Source organism: Epinephelus moara, chromosome 20, assembly GCF_006386435.1.
Source record: "Epinephelus moara isolate mb chromosome 20, YSFRI_EMoa_1.0, whole genome shotgun sequence".
Lineage (NCBI taxonomy): Eukaryota > Metazoa > Chordata > Actinopteri > Perciformes > Serranidae > Epinephelus > Epinephelus moara.
The window spans coordinates 46,579,052-46,594,955 of record NC_065525.1 but is presented as its reverse complement, the minus strand read 5'-3'; the positions used below and the strand labels follow the sequence as shown (position 1 = coordinate 46,594,955).

The following is a 15,904-nucleotide window of genomic DNA, read 5'->3' as shown; positions in this document are numbered from 1 at the left end:
CAGAACTCAGCGCTGCCTTTAAGTGCCGCAGTAAACGTGGGTGAAATGATGGACGTACAGTAAGCACACTGCTGCAGCCGCTCAAAGACGTGATGCACGTCAGCACAGAGCAATGTGACAGAAAACATCCCGTCCACGTCCCTGATGTGTCGCTGCCAGGGGACAATTAATAGCAGTTGCAAAGTATTTTCTGTCCCCATGTAGATCAACAATGTCTCGGGCACCCCATCCCCTCCCCCGTCTCCCAGAGGACTGTGGCCTGAGTCCTGCATGTCAGCCTCTTCACATAATGAGGAGACAGCGGGTGTCATGTCTGGACTTGGCAATCTGTTAGCGACATGAGAGTTAGAGTATTAAATGGACTAACTGCCGGCTTTACTGTCGAGGAACACCGGTGTCTGAGCCCAATGATTACCGCCGCCCCAAACAAAAATGACATTTGTCTGACAATAAAATTGGATACTAACCTGTCTGAAAGCCGTCTCCATTTGCCTAGAACAAACGTTGGCGTCAGCAAACAGTTTGACACACTTTCTCCCCTTGAATGCACAGAGAAGGCGAAGCCATCCTCTGGCTCACGGTAATGGCCCCTCATTGTTGGCCGCAGAGGATGTGGCGCTATTCATACCGGTGGATGATTGAAAAGAAAATTGAATCCCTTTTGATGTGATAAATGTGTCTATTACTGCATTTGCACACAAAATGTCGGTGGAAATTATAGTGGGGAGGCAGGGCTCACAGGAGAAAATACATAGGGATGGCATATTGGCTAGCTTTGATTGGAGCTGAAATATAAATATACTGTACCGGTGGATGTAATGAGTCCAAGCTCCCTGATTTTTCCACAGGAACTTCACAAATGAAAGGCCTTGAGAGCCCCAATTGTGAGACTATATAAAAAGGTTAAATGTCTGCATAGCTCTCCCTCTCTGTCTCTCCTCAGAGAGCTGTCTGATAAAGGACACCAACAACTGTTTGCCTCGTAATAAAAGGAAATTTTCTCCTTTCAAAAACTTGTGAAAGACAGCAAGAAGCTGCAGGAAGAAAGGAGCCACGGCAGTTTGTGTTGCAGCCTGAAGGACAAACTCGTTTCAGATGGTTAAGACAGTCGATGAAGAGCTGCGATGTTTATGTTTGTCACAATGTTCCCTCCATGTTCCTCCTGTCGCTCTGGAAACATCTGGAATCAGTTTTACATTTTATTCTTCTCAGTTCACCATCTGTGTCATTTCAGGTGTCTCGTCCACATATTTAAATATCATTATGATATTAATGTGACAGGTCTTTATGAGGAGACGTTTCCTCGAAATAACGAGTGCTGTGTTTAAATCAGAGCCAAGTCTCAACGGTTCCCTTCAGGATCATTTATTCTCCCTTTACATACGAAAACAGATCCATCTGTTTCAAAGGTTGTAAACGTCACTGCACTCGTACTTCCATGTGTCCTGTATGATGTCATAGATACAGCCAATAGAGGTCACTAGAGGGCGGAGTCAAAAGTTTCACACAATAACAAACAAGGTGATGGAGGAGGTCATAATAATGAACCTTTAAACAGAGGCAGTGTTGTAGACATGGTGGACTGTGCAGACATTAAATACATCCTGATGTGGACGGAGAATTATTTTCACTAGATTACCAAATTTATTATTTATATTAATCATTTCATTATCTTCCACCAATTTTTAAATGTCTGTCGTCTCCTGCGGTCGTATCTCTCTTGAACTACGCTACACCAGAGATAATGGATAAAGGAGATACCCCACCGTAGGCTTATCCAGTGTTAAGAAAACAGTTACTCTTCCTGTCTCCTAAGTGGGCGTGGTTAGCTCTCCCTCCAATCAGAGCCTGTTCTCCCTCAACCCCCCCAAGAGGAACTACTCTGTTTCGTCTGTAGCCCATTGTTTTCAGAAAATGTGAAGGCAGAGTACAGACAGGAGGCGCTATCTGTTTCTGTGTCCGATGCTGAGCATTAATGAGTCCTTAGCTGAAAGAGACAGAACAGCGACTGCCTACTAAGTCGGGCGGTGCTCTGACATGTTCTCCCTGTGTCAGCGTGGGTTTCCTCCAGGTGCTCTGACTCGTTTCCTGGTCCGAAAAACTTCATCTGGCCAAAAACTGTGACGTTAACTGACTTCAATAATAAAGAACAAGACAGAAATGTGACAAATGTTAAGATGTGCTGCTGATTTTGGAGAAATGTGAAGATTTTAAAAGATGAAATGTGCTGCAGAAATAAATATCTGAACACAATATGACACTGAAAATGAAAAACGGGAGCACACACACACACACACACACACACACACACACACACACACACTCTTCTTCCTCTGTGTTTTAATCCTCATTATTCCATCAGAAAGAGTCTTTGTTGATGTTAATGAAATTTTTTCCTTGAACGAGTCCTGAGTTCTTGAAACTTCTCAACATCTCTTTATAAAGAATTTATCAACAATTCACATTTTAAATCTGATCTCCTACAATTTTACAGACAGTTCATTAAATCCTACGACAGGAACAATCTGAGGTCACGGCGCTGAAAGATGGAGGTCATCCTTTATGTTGGACACGCCCACAGCACAGGCTCAGGTGACTCAGGAGGTGTATCAGACATTTTAGACACTGTCTTCACTTTTTCTTTTATGTTGCTTTAAACAAATAAATCTGTTTTCCTGTTTCACAAATCACATCCCCCAGTGATCCTCCATATACGTATCACTCTGACACCACAGCTTGTCACATTAAGAGGCGGTTTGGTGGTTATTTAAGGTACAAAAAAAGACCCCATGCGACCGTCGGCCGTATGTGGCGGTCTTGTTTAAAACTTGCTCTCTTCTGGTCATCTTTATTTGACACACATTTCCCAGATATGGGGCTGTGATATTCTCCTCCAGGTGTAATCTCAGGGGGGCTGGAGAGTGGAAAAAATTGACTTTCCCCTCGGAGATGAATACAGTATGTCTTCTTCTTCTTCTTCTTCTTCTTCTTCTTCTTCTTCGAACGGATGCTGCACATTTCATAACATATGATAGGCCACAAAAATCTATGAGACTGCCGGACGGTATCAGTTTGAAACACTGCAGGTAGCTACGTAATATAAGCTGCTGAAAGTCCTCGTCGGGCCGGAGAGGAGGTGGACTTTCACCAAGAAGCCTGCAGTTCACTTCCCGTGTGAATTATTTTGAAAAAGACTGTCTACATCTAATGAGCTGACACCAAACATATCCTGTGTAAGAGGAAGTTTATTCTGAAAAGACACGATGCATGTACCTGGTGTAAATTGCTACAGTGTCCCAGAAGGTCAACAGCAGACGCAGGAGGAGACCTAGTGCGTCATTCGTAGACGTCAAAGTTCACCGACAATAGTTGGGATCTTCCTGCAGGCCAACAGGGCGCCACCCAGAGGGGGTGCCAGAACTGACCCATGGCTAAGTCCCGCCCTCAAATGGGATGAGCCAATCACAGTGCGTATAGCCATTCCCATACACTGGGACATTCTCTGCCTGGACGTCCATTGAAATTCATTACAGAAAGTCAGTTTGTTGGGTTTTATGAGCTTTTTCTGAGATTTGAAGTTTAAAAATGGTCAAACGGTGTGCATGGGGTACATGCAACTCTGACACAAGGTATCCTGAGAGGCTGGGCGACCAGGTGTATTTTTTACACTTTAAACCACATCTCAACCGAGAAAAGTGTCTCCTTTGGATAAAGTTGTGTGGTAACGTTAGACCACAACATCAACTCAACGTGAATAAGATTAACAATGATGTCTACATCTGTTCTAAGGTAAGTCAACATTGTGTTTGAGGCAACATATTGTCACTTTGCTGGAAAGAAATATAAAGTTATCTTTAACATCTCTAGCTAACGTTAGCTAAAGTTAGCCTAACGTTAGCTCCTAGCTGCGTTGTTCATCATGTCACCTTGTTTGCTGGGAGTTCATTAGCCTATTTTGTTCTAGTTTTGTACTTTGGTGATCGTACATCATTGTTAGCTGTTGTCCAAAGGGCTCTAGTTAAGCTAACGTTAACTTCTGGAGCTTAGCTTCATTAACTTATCTGTAATGGCAGAGATAACAAAGGTTGGCAAACGTTATGCTGAATGATTCAGTGTAAATACTGTAGCACCAAACTAACGGAGAGACACTCTTGGTAAAGATGGTAAAAAGGCCGTTATCCTTTTCTCATATTCTGAGCCAAAAACCTTAACTTCAGTGGCACTTTAACTTGTTGTCTTTGATGGTGACGGCAACCAGATGCGGTTCACAAGCGTACACTGTGACCTGTAAATTTTGGCTTGTAATTTAAGCTTTTCATCGACCTTCTCAACAATAAAATGATGAATATATCCCTCCAATGCGTAGTTTAGGCCCTTTTGGTTACTTCTCAATGACATCTGATCGTTATGTCCCCAAAAGTCATCAACTGCCTCCTGTGAAATGCCGTGTACTGTGACACCTGCCATAGCGCCGGGCACTGAATGAGTGGAGGGGGGCGTGGCTTAGCCATAGGTCAATTGCAGCCCCTATTTTTTTTGACATTCAGAAAAGTTGACCAAACTGATCCACAGATCTAACGCTGATGGTCGGGCTGTAGTGGCACCTCCTCCGGTGCCAGAAGAAGCTCACCTACAGGGTGCTGGATGTTTTACGTCCGGCCCTGTCAGCAGGTCAGAGTTTTACCTTGTCAGTGAAATATCTCAGCAGTTATTGGATGGATGGCCGTGACATTTTGTGCCCAGAGGATGATTCACACTGACTCTTCCTCCAGAATAAAAGCATGAGGTCCACATTTACAGTTCAGAATGAATCAATTCTTTATCCAGAAATCTCAGAAAGCTTTGTAGCTGTTTCCATAAGAAGGAAAGTGAGGACACATGATCCTTTATCAGCAACAAAATATATTCTGTAAATAATGAAATCCTCTGCTCCTCTATTCTGCCTCCACTCATTTGATTTCCTCGTTCTGCTGAATAGACGCAGCTCCTGCTTCCAGCGCTTTAATGAGTCGCGTGAAAAAGACTCATAGTCGAGATAATGTCAAGAAGTCAAGCGAAACTCCAGCAACATTAACTCAGTTTTGATACTCTTTCATGCTGTCTTCAACACAACTGGTACTTTGTTGATCCTTTCATAAATGATTAATTTTCAAGGCTCAAAGGCCCAAATGTTAATGTCTTCATTCTTGGTGTGAACAATGAGGACGAAGAGCAGAGAAAGAGGAGCCAGACATACAGTAAGTGAATCTGTCTGAAAAGTGTCAGAATAGTGTATGTATGGATGCCTGGCTCATTGTGTGTGTCATCTCTTTTTCAACGAGCCCTCTCGTTCAGCTGTACTTGAGAGGTACATGCACTAACACAAACACTGACTCCACTACTCCATTCTACCGCCTGACCCTTACATTTTTAATCGAGACACTCATCTCTCTTTCAATACACAACATCTTTGATGATGAGACGCTCTTTGATGGCAAGTGAATTTCATTTTCGTCTAAAAGCTTGCAAAGTATTCGGTTCAAGACGATCACCACATTCGTGACTTCTAGGCAATTACTGTAATGATGCAAAATGGTAAACATTGGCCCAACATCTAAATAATTTAACAGGCTGAAAACATGCTGCTCCAATGTTTATGAGATTCATTTAGTGTTTACACAGTGATCCTGGTGAAATGTTCCATGGCATTGAGCGAGCATGAAAGGTCATGTTTGAATGAACTCACTCTATGATATTTAAATGGCTCCTGCAGATTACACGCCGACTCCGCTCAGACAATAGACTCCACCCATTTCAAGTCTTTGCTGCTGCAGCCAAATGAAATGCATCTGAAAATTATTTACAGAATCTCAGAGTCCTCTCGTTCGGCCTGATTTCTGTCCTGTGTTCACTTTGGAGCCTGAATCGAGTTCAGTAAAGTAAACTGAGATCTGAATCCTTGGTGCGGCCCGTGGGACTGTGCCGCAGTGATGTTTGCAGTGTGTCAGAACAGTGCGGTGGGGCGGCGAGTATCAGAGCTGTGCTGAAATTAACTCCATGTTTGGAAAGAGAAAACGCTGAGCTCCATTTGGACTCGTGTGCCACATCTTTGTGGCTGACTTATGTCTGTTTGAATGCATTACAGACATCCCATAATGAAAATTTAATTAATTGCAGCTTTTTATTCTCGTGTTGCGATTCACTGGACACTTGAAGAATGTTGAATGAAGTAGTAATTTCAAGTGCGGTTGAATTTTTTTTATTTTTATTATTTTCAGGGACTTATTTACATCTTTCAGTAAATTTTGAGTTTCACTTCATTATAAAGTAAAGTTCCCTTCGGAGGCATTTTTCTATTAGCTGAGCCTCTGATGGAGCATAATACATGATTAAATACGTAAGTACAGAAAAGTGAAAGAGGTTTACTGAAGCACAAACTTCACTTCATCATCAGGCCTCATTACACAGCTTCAACATCAACATTTGTTTCTCCCACTAACGACGCTCACATGCTCAAATATTCTGGGTTTTTCCCCTTATTCCAAAAAGACAATGTTTCCAGTAAAGTTCATTTATGCTCAGTGTTGGATACAGAGACACACTCGTGTTCATTTGGTCTGTATTTGTGCACAGTTTGTGGAAACTCAAAGGCTCATTTATTCTCCCTGTACGTATGAAAACCGATCAGTGTGTTTCAAACGTCACTGCCCTCATACTTCCATGTGTCTTTAATGACGTCACAGCCAACAGGTGACACTTAAAGTAAGTAAGTAAGTAAAATGTATTTGTATAGCACTTCTCACAGAGAGAACTCACAAAGTGCTTCACAGGATTAAAATACAACCAAAAATACATACATCCAAACATACAGAGACACAAAATGAAACAGCAGCAGTTGTTGCAAAACTAAATCACTTAAGACAAGTTGAAGAATGCCTGCCTATACAGGTAGGGAAGGTGCTTCTTAAAAACTTCGACAGATGCTGCGGCTCTCAGATCCTGTGGGAGGGCGTTCCACAATCTGGGCGCAATGGACTCAAAGGCCCGGTCACCTCTAGTTCTGAGCCTAGTGTGAGGAACTGCCAACAGGCCACGATCGGCCGACCTAAGTGTCCTACTAGGAACATATACATGCAGCAGGTCAGACAGATACTCAGGTGCCTGACCATGAAGGGCTCTATATGTTAAAACAAGGATTTTGAACTGGATCCTAAAGCTGACAGGAAGCCAGTGTAGGGAGGCCAGGACAGGAGTAATGTGGCAGTTTTTGGGTGATTTGGTGAACAGCCTGGCAGCGGCATTCTGCACCAGCTGAAGACGATCTACAGAAATTTTACTGAGACACATGAAAAGAGAGTTGCAGTAATCCAGACGTGATGACACAAAGGCATGAATGATCATTTCCAGTTCAGCATGTGATACAACAGATCTCAGTTTTGCAGTGTTTATAAGGTGGAAAAAGCATGTACGGGTCAACACATGGATGTGTTTATCAAAGTGCATGGCCTGGTCAAAAATAACTCTGAGATTTCTCAGGTTAGAGCGGATATTTGAATTCAGGGACCCAATACAGCTCGCCACCCTAGAAGCAGTACAGTCAGGAGCGACAATAAGGACCTCGGTCTTTGCAGCGTTAAGCTGGAGGAAACTGTTGACCATCCAGTCATTAATTGCAGACAAACAGTCATGCAGTACATTCAGACATTCGGTCCTGTCAGGATTAAAGGAAAAATACAGCTGAATATCATCTGCGTACATATGATATGATACACCCTCAAACCTGCTGATAATGATTCCAAGAGGAAGCATATACAGAGCAAACAAATTGGACCCAAATTCAATCTTTTCACTCTGTTGTCATATACATACACACACACACACACACACCCCAAATACACACACATGCACAAACAGGACCTATACATGCACTTGAACCAGTGACCCTCCGCCTCCCAAGCCAAGTCTCTATGGACTGAGCTACTGCTGCCCAAACTGACGCTAGGATCGATCTTCAAAATGAAAATGTTGCATTGAGAGTATCGATCTGTCCCCCTACTGTAGACAGCTGTGGTCTGTGAGGACATTAAATACATCATGACACGTGGACGGAGAATTCTTTTCACTTCATGTACTATTCATTAGCAATTTGTTCCGTTCCATCATTTGTTAAAAGTCTTTGTTTCCTCCTACAGTCATACCTCGCTCGAACTACACCACGCTGCCTCCATGAGCTCCAGTTGTTCTGCTCCGTTTAATCTGCATCTCTATGCTTTCAGAAAACTTGCACAAATAGAGATGAAATGAACGCAGAGTGCAGACAGAAGGCTCCGTCCGTCTTTGTCTCCATATGTAACGCTGAGCATTAATTAGCCCTATGGATACTGATGAACCGTCGGCAGTGAAATACGACTGTAGGAGACAATGAAGAGATTTAAACAATGGTGGAAAAGAACAAATCAGAAAAAAAATAAATTCTCCCTCTACGTGTTAGTATATATTTAATGACCTCACAGACCTACAACGCCGCCTCTGTTTAAATGTAAAACATTACGACCTGTTGACTCCGCCCTCTAGTGCCATCTATTGACTGTATCTATGATATCATGAAGGACACATGGCAGTCTGAGGGCAGCGACATTTACAACGTTTGAAACGGACAGATCTGTTTTCATATGTTAAGCAAGTATGAATGAATCTTAAGCTGCTTCAGGACGGAGTTGTGATATTTGATCAGATCCTTAAAGCTTCGGATCTCTGAGTCTTTAATCGTGTTTAAAAGCAGGTGTGTTTTTGTTCTTCCAGCAGAACTGTGGGCTGTTTTCTTTTGGAAATACATTCTTGTGTCAGTCTCACAAACTGTTGGCAAGCTGGTTTGTGCACAAAGCATGAAGACAACACACATTCTGTAAACACGTCGAAAGAAAGGTCGAATGATGTCAACATTATCCCACGTCTTCATCAGGAAAAGGCTTGATTCAGAATATGTAAACAGAAGATGCTGCTGACATGACCACGTGTACCTGCTGCAGAGCTCCAACCGGCAGAGGTTAATGTGTAAACTCAGGGCGAAGATGTCCAAAGGAACATTGTCCCCTGATAAGCAGGCTGGACTGCTGAGTCACTGGACACACAAGTGGACACTCTCAGTGACCTGCAGATCCCAGCCATGTCTCTGGAATAGTTCTGACAAAGCAGGTCTTTGAGTCCTCTTGTGGATTTTATCGCCATCATCAAGACAGAGATTAAACCTTCATTCAACATTCCAGAGTTCTGACCCGTGTGGTCCACGTGTGGAGGATGTTTTAATGTCTCTGGACAGAGAAGGACTGTTCTGACAAGTTCTGGACCTGAAACTTTGTGAAGGAGAAATTTCTTAAGACTTTAAATCAGCTGAGCTGAAAATGGACAGCGTGTCATCTGGTGACCAGCTTCTCCATGTGGACCTCCTCATTGATGAGCAGGAACCTCGGAGAGGAATCCTGGAGCTCCTCAGCCGACTCCGTCCTCACTGGAAGGCACAGGACATTCAGATGAAGGCAAGTCAACGGTTGTGTCTCATGTCTCTGCAGCGTGTCCTCATACTACGAATTAGCATCCCACTAATGATGTTAAATACTCATCATAAAGTTACGCAGTTCAGGTTTAGGAAAGGAAACATGGTTGGGTGTCTTTAGGTTCAGGCGAGTAAAGTTTCGTTTGTGAAGTCTATTAAAGGAAACATGGAGACGATGTACCTTACAGTGACTCAGCGTTCACACAGTCCTGAACTCCTGTCTCTTCAGGTAAAGTCCCATCAACCACCCCAACCTTCCTCCTTCCTGTACCGCTTCATACTCCCGTTGGTGCATTGTTCACGTGATCACAGCCTTCCCACACACGTGGGTTTTACACGTTGTACTGGCTCATGATTACGTGGGATATGTACAAATGTTGGTGCATCACTTTTGATAGGAAAATAAACAGACAAATGAATGTTGATAAATCTTGGAGGGAATCCAGACGATGAATCGATGAAATCCTCCAGGCTTTTCTTTTACGTTTCAGCCTAAACTGCCTGATTTCATGCAGCTTTTCTGAAACATTTCGGTGCTTGTTGTGATGTTTTGGGCGTTTGTTTTCCAAGAAACTGCAGAAGCAGCTTGAAATAGCAATTTCTTTTTTTGTGGGTAAAATTGATTAAAAATCAAAGATAAATTCTTCAAGTGAGAATAAAACCACACTCTTCTGAGTCTGTGAATAATACTACACTATGTTTACCACTAACCTGCATATTTCTGAGTCTGTAGTCTGTCCAGGTGCGTCTTTGTGGAAAAGTGTTTTGTCAGTCGATCTTTGTGTCCCATCACAACATGGCACACGGTGCAGAACAATTTACCCTTACCTTTGTGCAGAACATCAGGGGATTGTTATGCGCCGTCTTTAAAGGTATTTTTTGTTGGTAACTGTGGGACGTCAGCATGTCTGGATCGTCAGGTGAGTTTGGTGACGTTGTGCGGGTGACTGCGGTTATTCGTAAAACTTCCGGCAAGTTACAATGAATGGTTAAACTTGTGGAAAAGTTGGAGTGATTGGACAAAGAAATTGCAAGGTCGTGCAGAATTGGTTGGGTTTGCATTAAATGTTGTGTTTGTGACATGGGCACATCCTGGAGAGAATAAAGAGTGAGCATGTACGCAGGATTTTTAAACACGGGACGACTCAATAGAAATAGGCGAAAGACTCCGCTGCATTGTCAGTAGATCAGAGCGGCTCTGCAGCAGACGAACATGTCTCTGTCTGTTTTTTACTGGTGTGTCACGTTCAATGTCACAGACGGGCTAGAAAACAGAAAGCAGCATGGAGGCCGGTGAAAATGATGCGGTGTTTACTTCCTCCTTTTATATCTTTTACTTAGTCCGTCTCTCTTTCAAACTCAGTGCAGACTAATCTGGATCCATGTTTTGATGCTGCTTGGACGGAGATGGACGGTATTGTGTAGCAGTGCATTTCATCGGTAAAGGGGCTAAAGTTAGCACGCTGTGCTTACATCACTGCCAATCAGAGCCGGAGCCGATGAATATCCATGACTACTGCAGAGTCATCTGACCCAGGTGTGAATGCTGATTGTTACATTTCCCACTAAAAGCCAGACTTTGTGCAGTGGGAGGGGCTTAAATGTTTAGCACTACCTGTTCATGTATCTCTGTTGAATGTCTGAAGCTTTGCAGTTCAGATAAACTTCATTTCCTGTGACTTGACTTCACATTGAACCTGTGTTCACCTTGTGTTAAACTGACGGAGCGTTAGACATTGTATCATCCCTGAGGGGGGCTAAAGCTTCTCTCCTGTGGACAAGAAAGGTCAGAGTTCAGGGTTCATGTTTTGGGGGTTTTGTTCTTCCATCAGACAAACACTGACTGAGTTTAACTCCAACATGGGAATGTTTGACAGACTCTAAACTTCACTGTGCCCAGTGTTTACCAGCCTGGTCTGGTCTGGTCTGGTCTGGTCTGGTCTGGTCTGACTTGGTCTGGTCTGGTCTGGTCTGGTTTGGCTTGGTCTGGTCTGGTCTGGTCTGGCTTGGTCTGGTCTGGTCTGGTCTGGTCTGGTCTGGTCTGGTCTGGTCTGGCTTGGCTTGGCTTGGCTCGGTTTTCTTTGGTTTGGTTTGAGCCGTCAGCCCAGCAGGGATCTGCGTCTCCATGACAACAGGTCTACCTGTTGAAGGTGTGTCTTTACCTGATGAAAGCAGCGGGCTGATCCACGGCTAAAGTCCCTGTTATTGTTGCTGCAGGTGTTTTTCCATCACACAGCAGGGCAGGTTAAAGAAGTTTACCTGTTGGAGGTGAGCTGTTTGTCTGCAGCTCTTCATCATCATCATCATCATCATCATCATCTCCTCACTGTAGCTGTTTCTGATTTCACTCTTCCTCCCTGCCGTATTATTAGACTCAGGTGCTGTCAGAGTTTTGCTAATTCAGTGATGAACACATTTCACCAGTGTTCTTCCTGTAGATTCGTCACAATAAAAGTCTCCTGTTATTTTGTTACGTAAAAACTTTTATCGTGAAGCAGCAGAATAAGGAAATGTTGAGTTTTTGACTGATAGCGAACATGAGCCAGTAAAAACAGGATGCAAACCACAGAGCGTCAGTCAGAAGCTACAGACGTACTGAGAGCTGAACTTTAAAGACACCTGTCTCTCTGGTCTCCTGCAGACAGAGGGGAGGAGAGTCTGCAACACACACAGCTAGTTTCAGAAGGGGGGTCATTGGGGGTCGGCTGTGGTCGGCAACACGTCATCACTTCCTGCGCGAGGGTGGGTGGCCCGGCTTTAGGACCTACACTGGAGAAGGTCCATCTCTGGAGCAGCTCAGCGTGGCACGACGTGTCTAAACTGGCGATGGAAACACAAGTCAGTGCAGCATGACTCGACTCAGTGGCCAAACGTGACCGTGGAAGAGGTCCAGTTGTCACCGCATCATGAGTGTCACTGTGACTTGTGTAAATATTTTCCGTCCAGCTGTGTGTGTTTAGTGTCTGCAGCCAGAAACTACAGCTGATAAGTTACAGCAACACTACATCTGATTTTTATCTCCCTGCTGTCATTTTCATGTTGAGTGTAGAATTAATGTGAGGTTCATGTGTTCACCGGGGACGTGAAGCTGAAGCCTTTTGTATTACTGCAGCTGAAGCAGTTTCACAGAGCGATTTCCCTCGTGGCTGCCGTCCAGTAAAGTGAGACTTGTCTCAGTATTACTGAGGTGGTATTTTACACACTGAGATTGCTGTGATATAAAAGTGAAGGTGGCTGCAGAGCAGACAGAACATATTGTCTCTGTAATTTCATTTTACAGCTCCATGCTCTCTTTTTCCTGCTGTAACTGAACAGAGGAGGCTGAACGCTGCCTCTCTGTCTGTCTGTCTGTCTGTCTGTCTGTCAGAGTTCTGTAAGGATGAACTTGTGTTGTCTTGTTTGAATAATCTTTATTGGGACTTCTGTGCTGACGTTCAGCTCCACATCGTGGTGGCTCAGTTGATCTAATCAGTGTGCACAGAAAAGCAGCAGGTTCTGAATATGTGAAAGGTTTATTTAACCTGAAGTGTGAGTGAAGAAAACCAGCTCTCTCTTCAGCTGAAGTAAAGCCACGCCTGACAGAGGAACTCACCAAGAGCCAGATACTGAAACTCTGTGTGGACTCATGACTCAAACTGTGAGTACACACCAAGACAGAAATGTGCCAACGCTTTGTTTTGGTCACATTTATAAAGACGTATTTATGTTTGATTCTGTTTTCTAAACCTGAGTCACTGTGGCGCTGTTCATTCTGACAGCTAATTTAGATTTAGTCTGAGTCTTGAGTCTAAAATGTTTATTAGTTTTAGTCACATTTTATCCTTCATTGTTTTAGTTGATGAAAATTCAAAACAATTATGTCTGTTTTCGTCAATGACTGTGTCACATGGAGAAGGTTCTCCAACAGTCCAGAGCAGCTGTCAGTACACACAGCTGTAGATAACTGCAGCATCCTCAACACTAATTCATCACATTTCTACAAACCATCATGCCGGTAAAATCTCAGTCATCATCAGTATTAAACATCAGAAGGACGATCAGTGATTCCTTCATGTTCACACTGAGTTTACAGAGAGCTCCACAGGATCAAATGAAACCATCACATACAGACAGGTCAATTGAAATCATGCTGACATTTAAATAAATGATTTTGGATCAACTTTATAAATGTTCCTTTGACATTTTACAGAATGCTGTGTTAGCTGCAGAAATAATAAACCAATCAGTGAAGTTGTCAAACCACCAGAAATCAATGTTTCCTGTCTCTCAGCTAATATTTAATCTCCTCCTCCTCCTCCTCCTCCTCACCTGCAGCTGTCTCAGGTAAAAGTGTGTGTACACCTGGTCTGAAGAACACCTGAGGTGTGTGACAGTGTGACATTCACGTAATATAGTAAACAGGCTCACGGCGCTGATGACAGATCGGACGTGTGCAGCAACTGTGTTGAATGAAGAAGAGAGAAGATGGTGTTATCTCAGAGTTTCTCCTCCTCTGTGTCGCTGCATCACGTCCGTCTGTGCCAAAGACAGTGTGAAAGTCGAGAGTGCTCACTCTGCAGGAAAATCTGGAGACCAAAACATCCCAGGGTTGAGTTCACTGTACAGCACTGACTCACAATAAAAACACTGCTGGACTTGAAACACTCTGAGCTGACTGAGGAGTCTCTGACTGATGATTTCACTCTCTGCCTTTAAAGCTTTGTGTCTTCAGTAGGAACCAATGTGTCGGGAGACGAGAGCCAAAGTTCGGGGACATCATTAAGAGACGGACTCACACATCGTTGGTCTTTTGTTGACAGTAACAGAAATGTAGAATATCACCAGCTGAGTGCTTTAATATGGAAACTTCTGACCTGCTGACGAGACATGTTTTCATTTTTCAAAATAAAAGCACTCTGTGGAGTCGATAAATTAAAAGCACACACGGTAAATATGAGACTGTATAGAAATAAAGAGTAAAGAAAAGAAAAGCGAGATGAGAGACAACAACAGCAGAGGGTTTAGTTTATTTGAACCCAGAGAACAGAAGCGTGGTGCGTTCAGGTCCCATGTGCAAACACAAGGTCCAATCTGTGAGAGAAATAGGGTTTCTGTTTGTAAGGTGACGGCACTCTGGGCTGGTGACCTCTCCATCTGCACCAGGTCCAGTAATGTACACAGACCACTACATGTTTCCCCTCAGTCCCTTTAATGATGGATTGTGTTCAGTCTACACACACACACACACACACACACACACACACACACACACACACACACACACACCTCCTCCTGTTACACCTGTGATATTAACTGTCTACTGCTTCACCTCTGTATCGGCAGGTGTGGCTTCAGTATTTGTGGGGACATATGGGCAGCGGGGCGTTTGGGGCTCCTTCGTCTGAAACATTTGAACATCAAACACTTGATTTCACTTCACTTCTTTCATTTATTTTTCTCCTGCTTTCATGTTTTTTTTGAGGGGGACTTTTTAAATATTGACGGGGACGTGTCTCTTGTGTCCCCCACAAAGTCTGCACTTGTTTTATGATCTGTCATACATCTCTTGTTTTTATTTCTTCATGTGACAAATTTTCAATTAGTTTTCTGAGGAAATCTGAGTTTCACATCCATATTAACCTGAAAAATAAAAACCTAAGGAAAACAAGAGAAACAAGACAGGAATTATAAGGGGAGCATCTTATCTCCTATTCTGTTTAATTTCTACTGAACGAGTTATCTAAACAGTTAAACTCCTATAAAACACATACAATACAAAAAACCAACAAACACAATAAAAAAAATAAATAGTCTAGTGACCTATTTTTAAAAGGCACTTATACCAGTGCTCCCAAAGCTGCGACGTGCAGCGTGTGGCACTGTACACAATGTTTACTAGAACCAAAACAATTTTATATCCAACATCAGAGGCCGACCTGAGGATCTGCAGGGCCTGTTGTTAATCTGCATTTCTCTGTGCACAGAAATGACTTCAGGAAATTCTCTAAATAAATAGTTTTTGTTTTTAAATGACAGGAACTGAATAATATCAAATGAAACACAGAAGCTTTCATGTAAAGATCAGATCTGGAAAGCAGAGAGGAAAAGAATGTGACAATAATGTCAGAGGGAAAATATCCAAGTGTCCTCTTTATAAATACTTGATCAGATGTCGAGGTGGCTGTTTGTTCACTTTATATCTGTGTGATGGAGGGATGGTGCGTTCAGGGCTCAGAGGGGTGTTATGTTCAGGGCCCATGTCAATCAATCAATCAATTTTATTTATAAAGCCCAATATCACAAATCACAATTTGCCTCACAGGGCTTTACAGCATACGACATCCCTCTGTCCTTATGACCCTCACAGCTGATCAGGAAAAACTCCCCAAAAAA

General features: G+C 43.1%; 1 protein-coding gene across 1 annotated transcript in view; it reads left to right on the top strand.

Moving 5' to 3' along the window:
- Positions 1–6,874: 6,874 nt before the first annotated feature.
- zgc:113516 (uncharacterized protein LOC541449 homolog) overlaps positions 6,875–15,904 on the top strand; it is a 48,043-nt gene continuing 39,013 nt past the window's right edge. Inside the window, exon 1 of the mRNA XM_050074249.1 lies at positions 6,875–9,515. Coding sequence (XP_049930206.1) covers positions 9,381–9,515 — 135 coding nt within the window. The 5' untranslated portion in view covers positions 6,875–9,380. The remainder of the gene's footprint in view (positions 9,516–15,904) is intronic.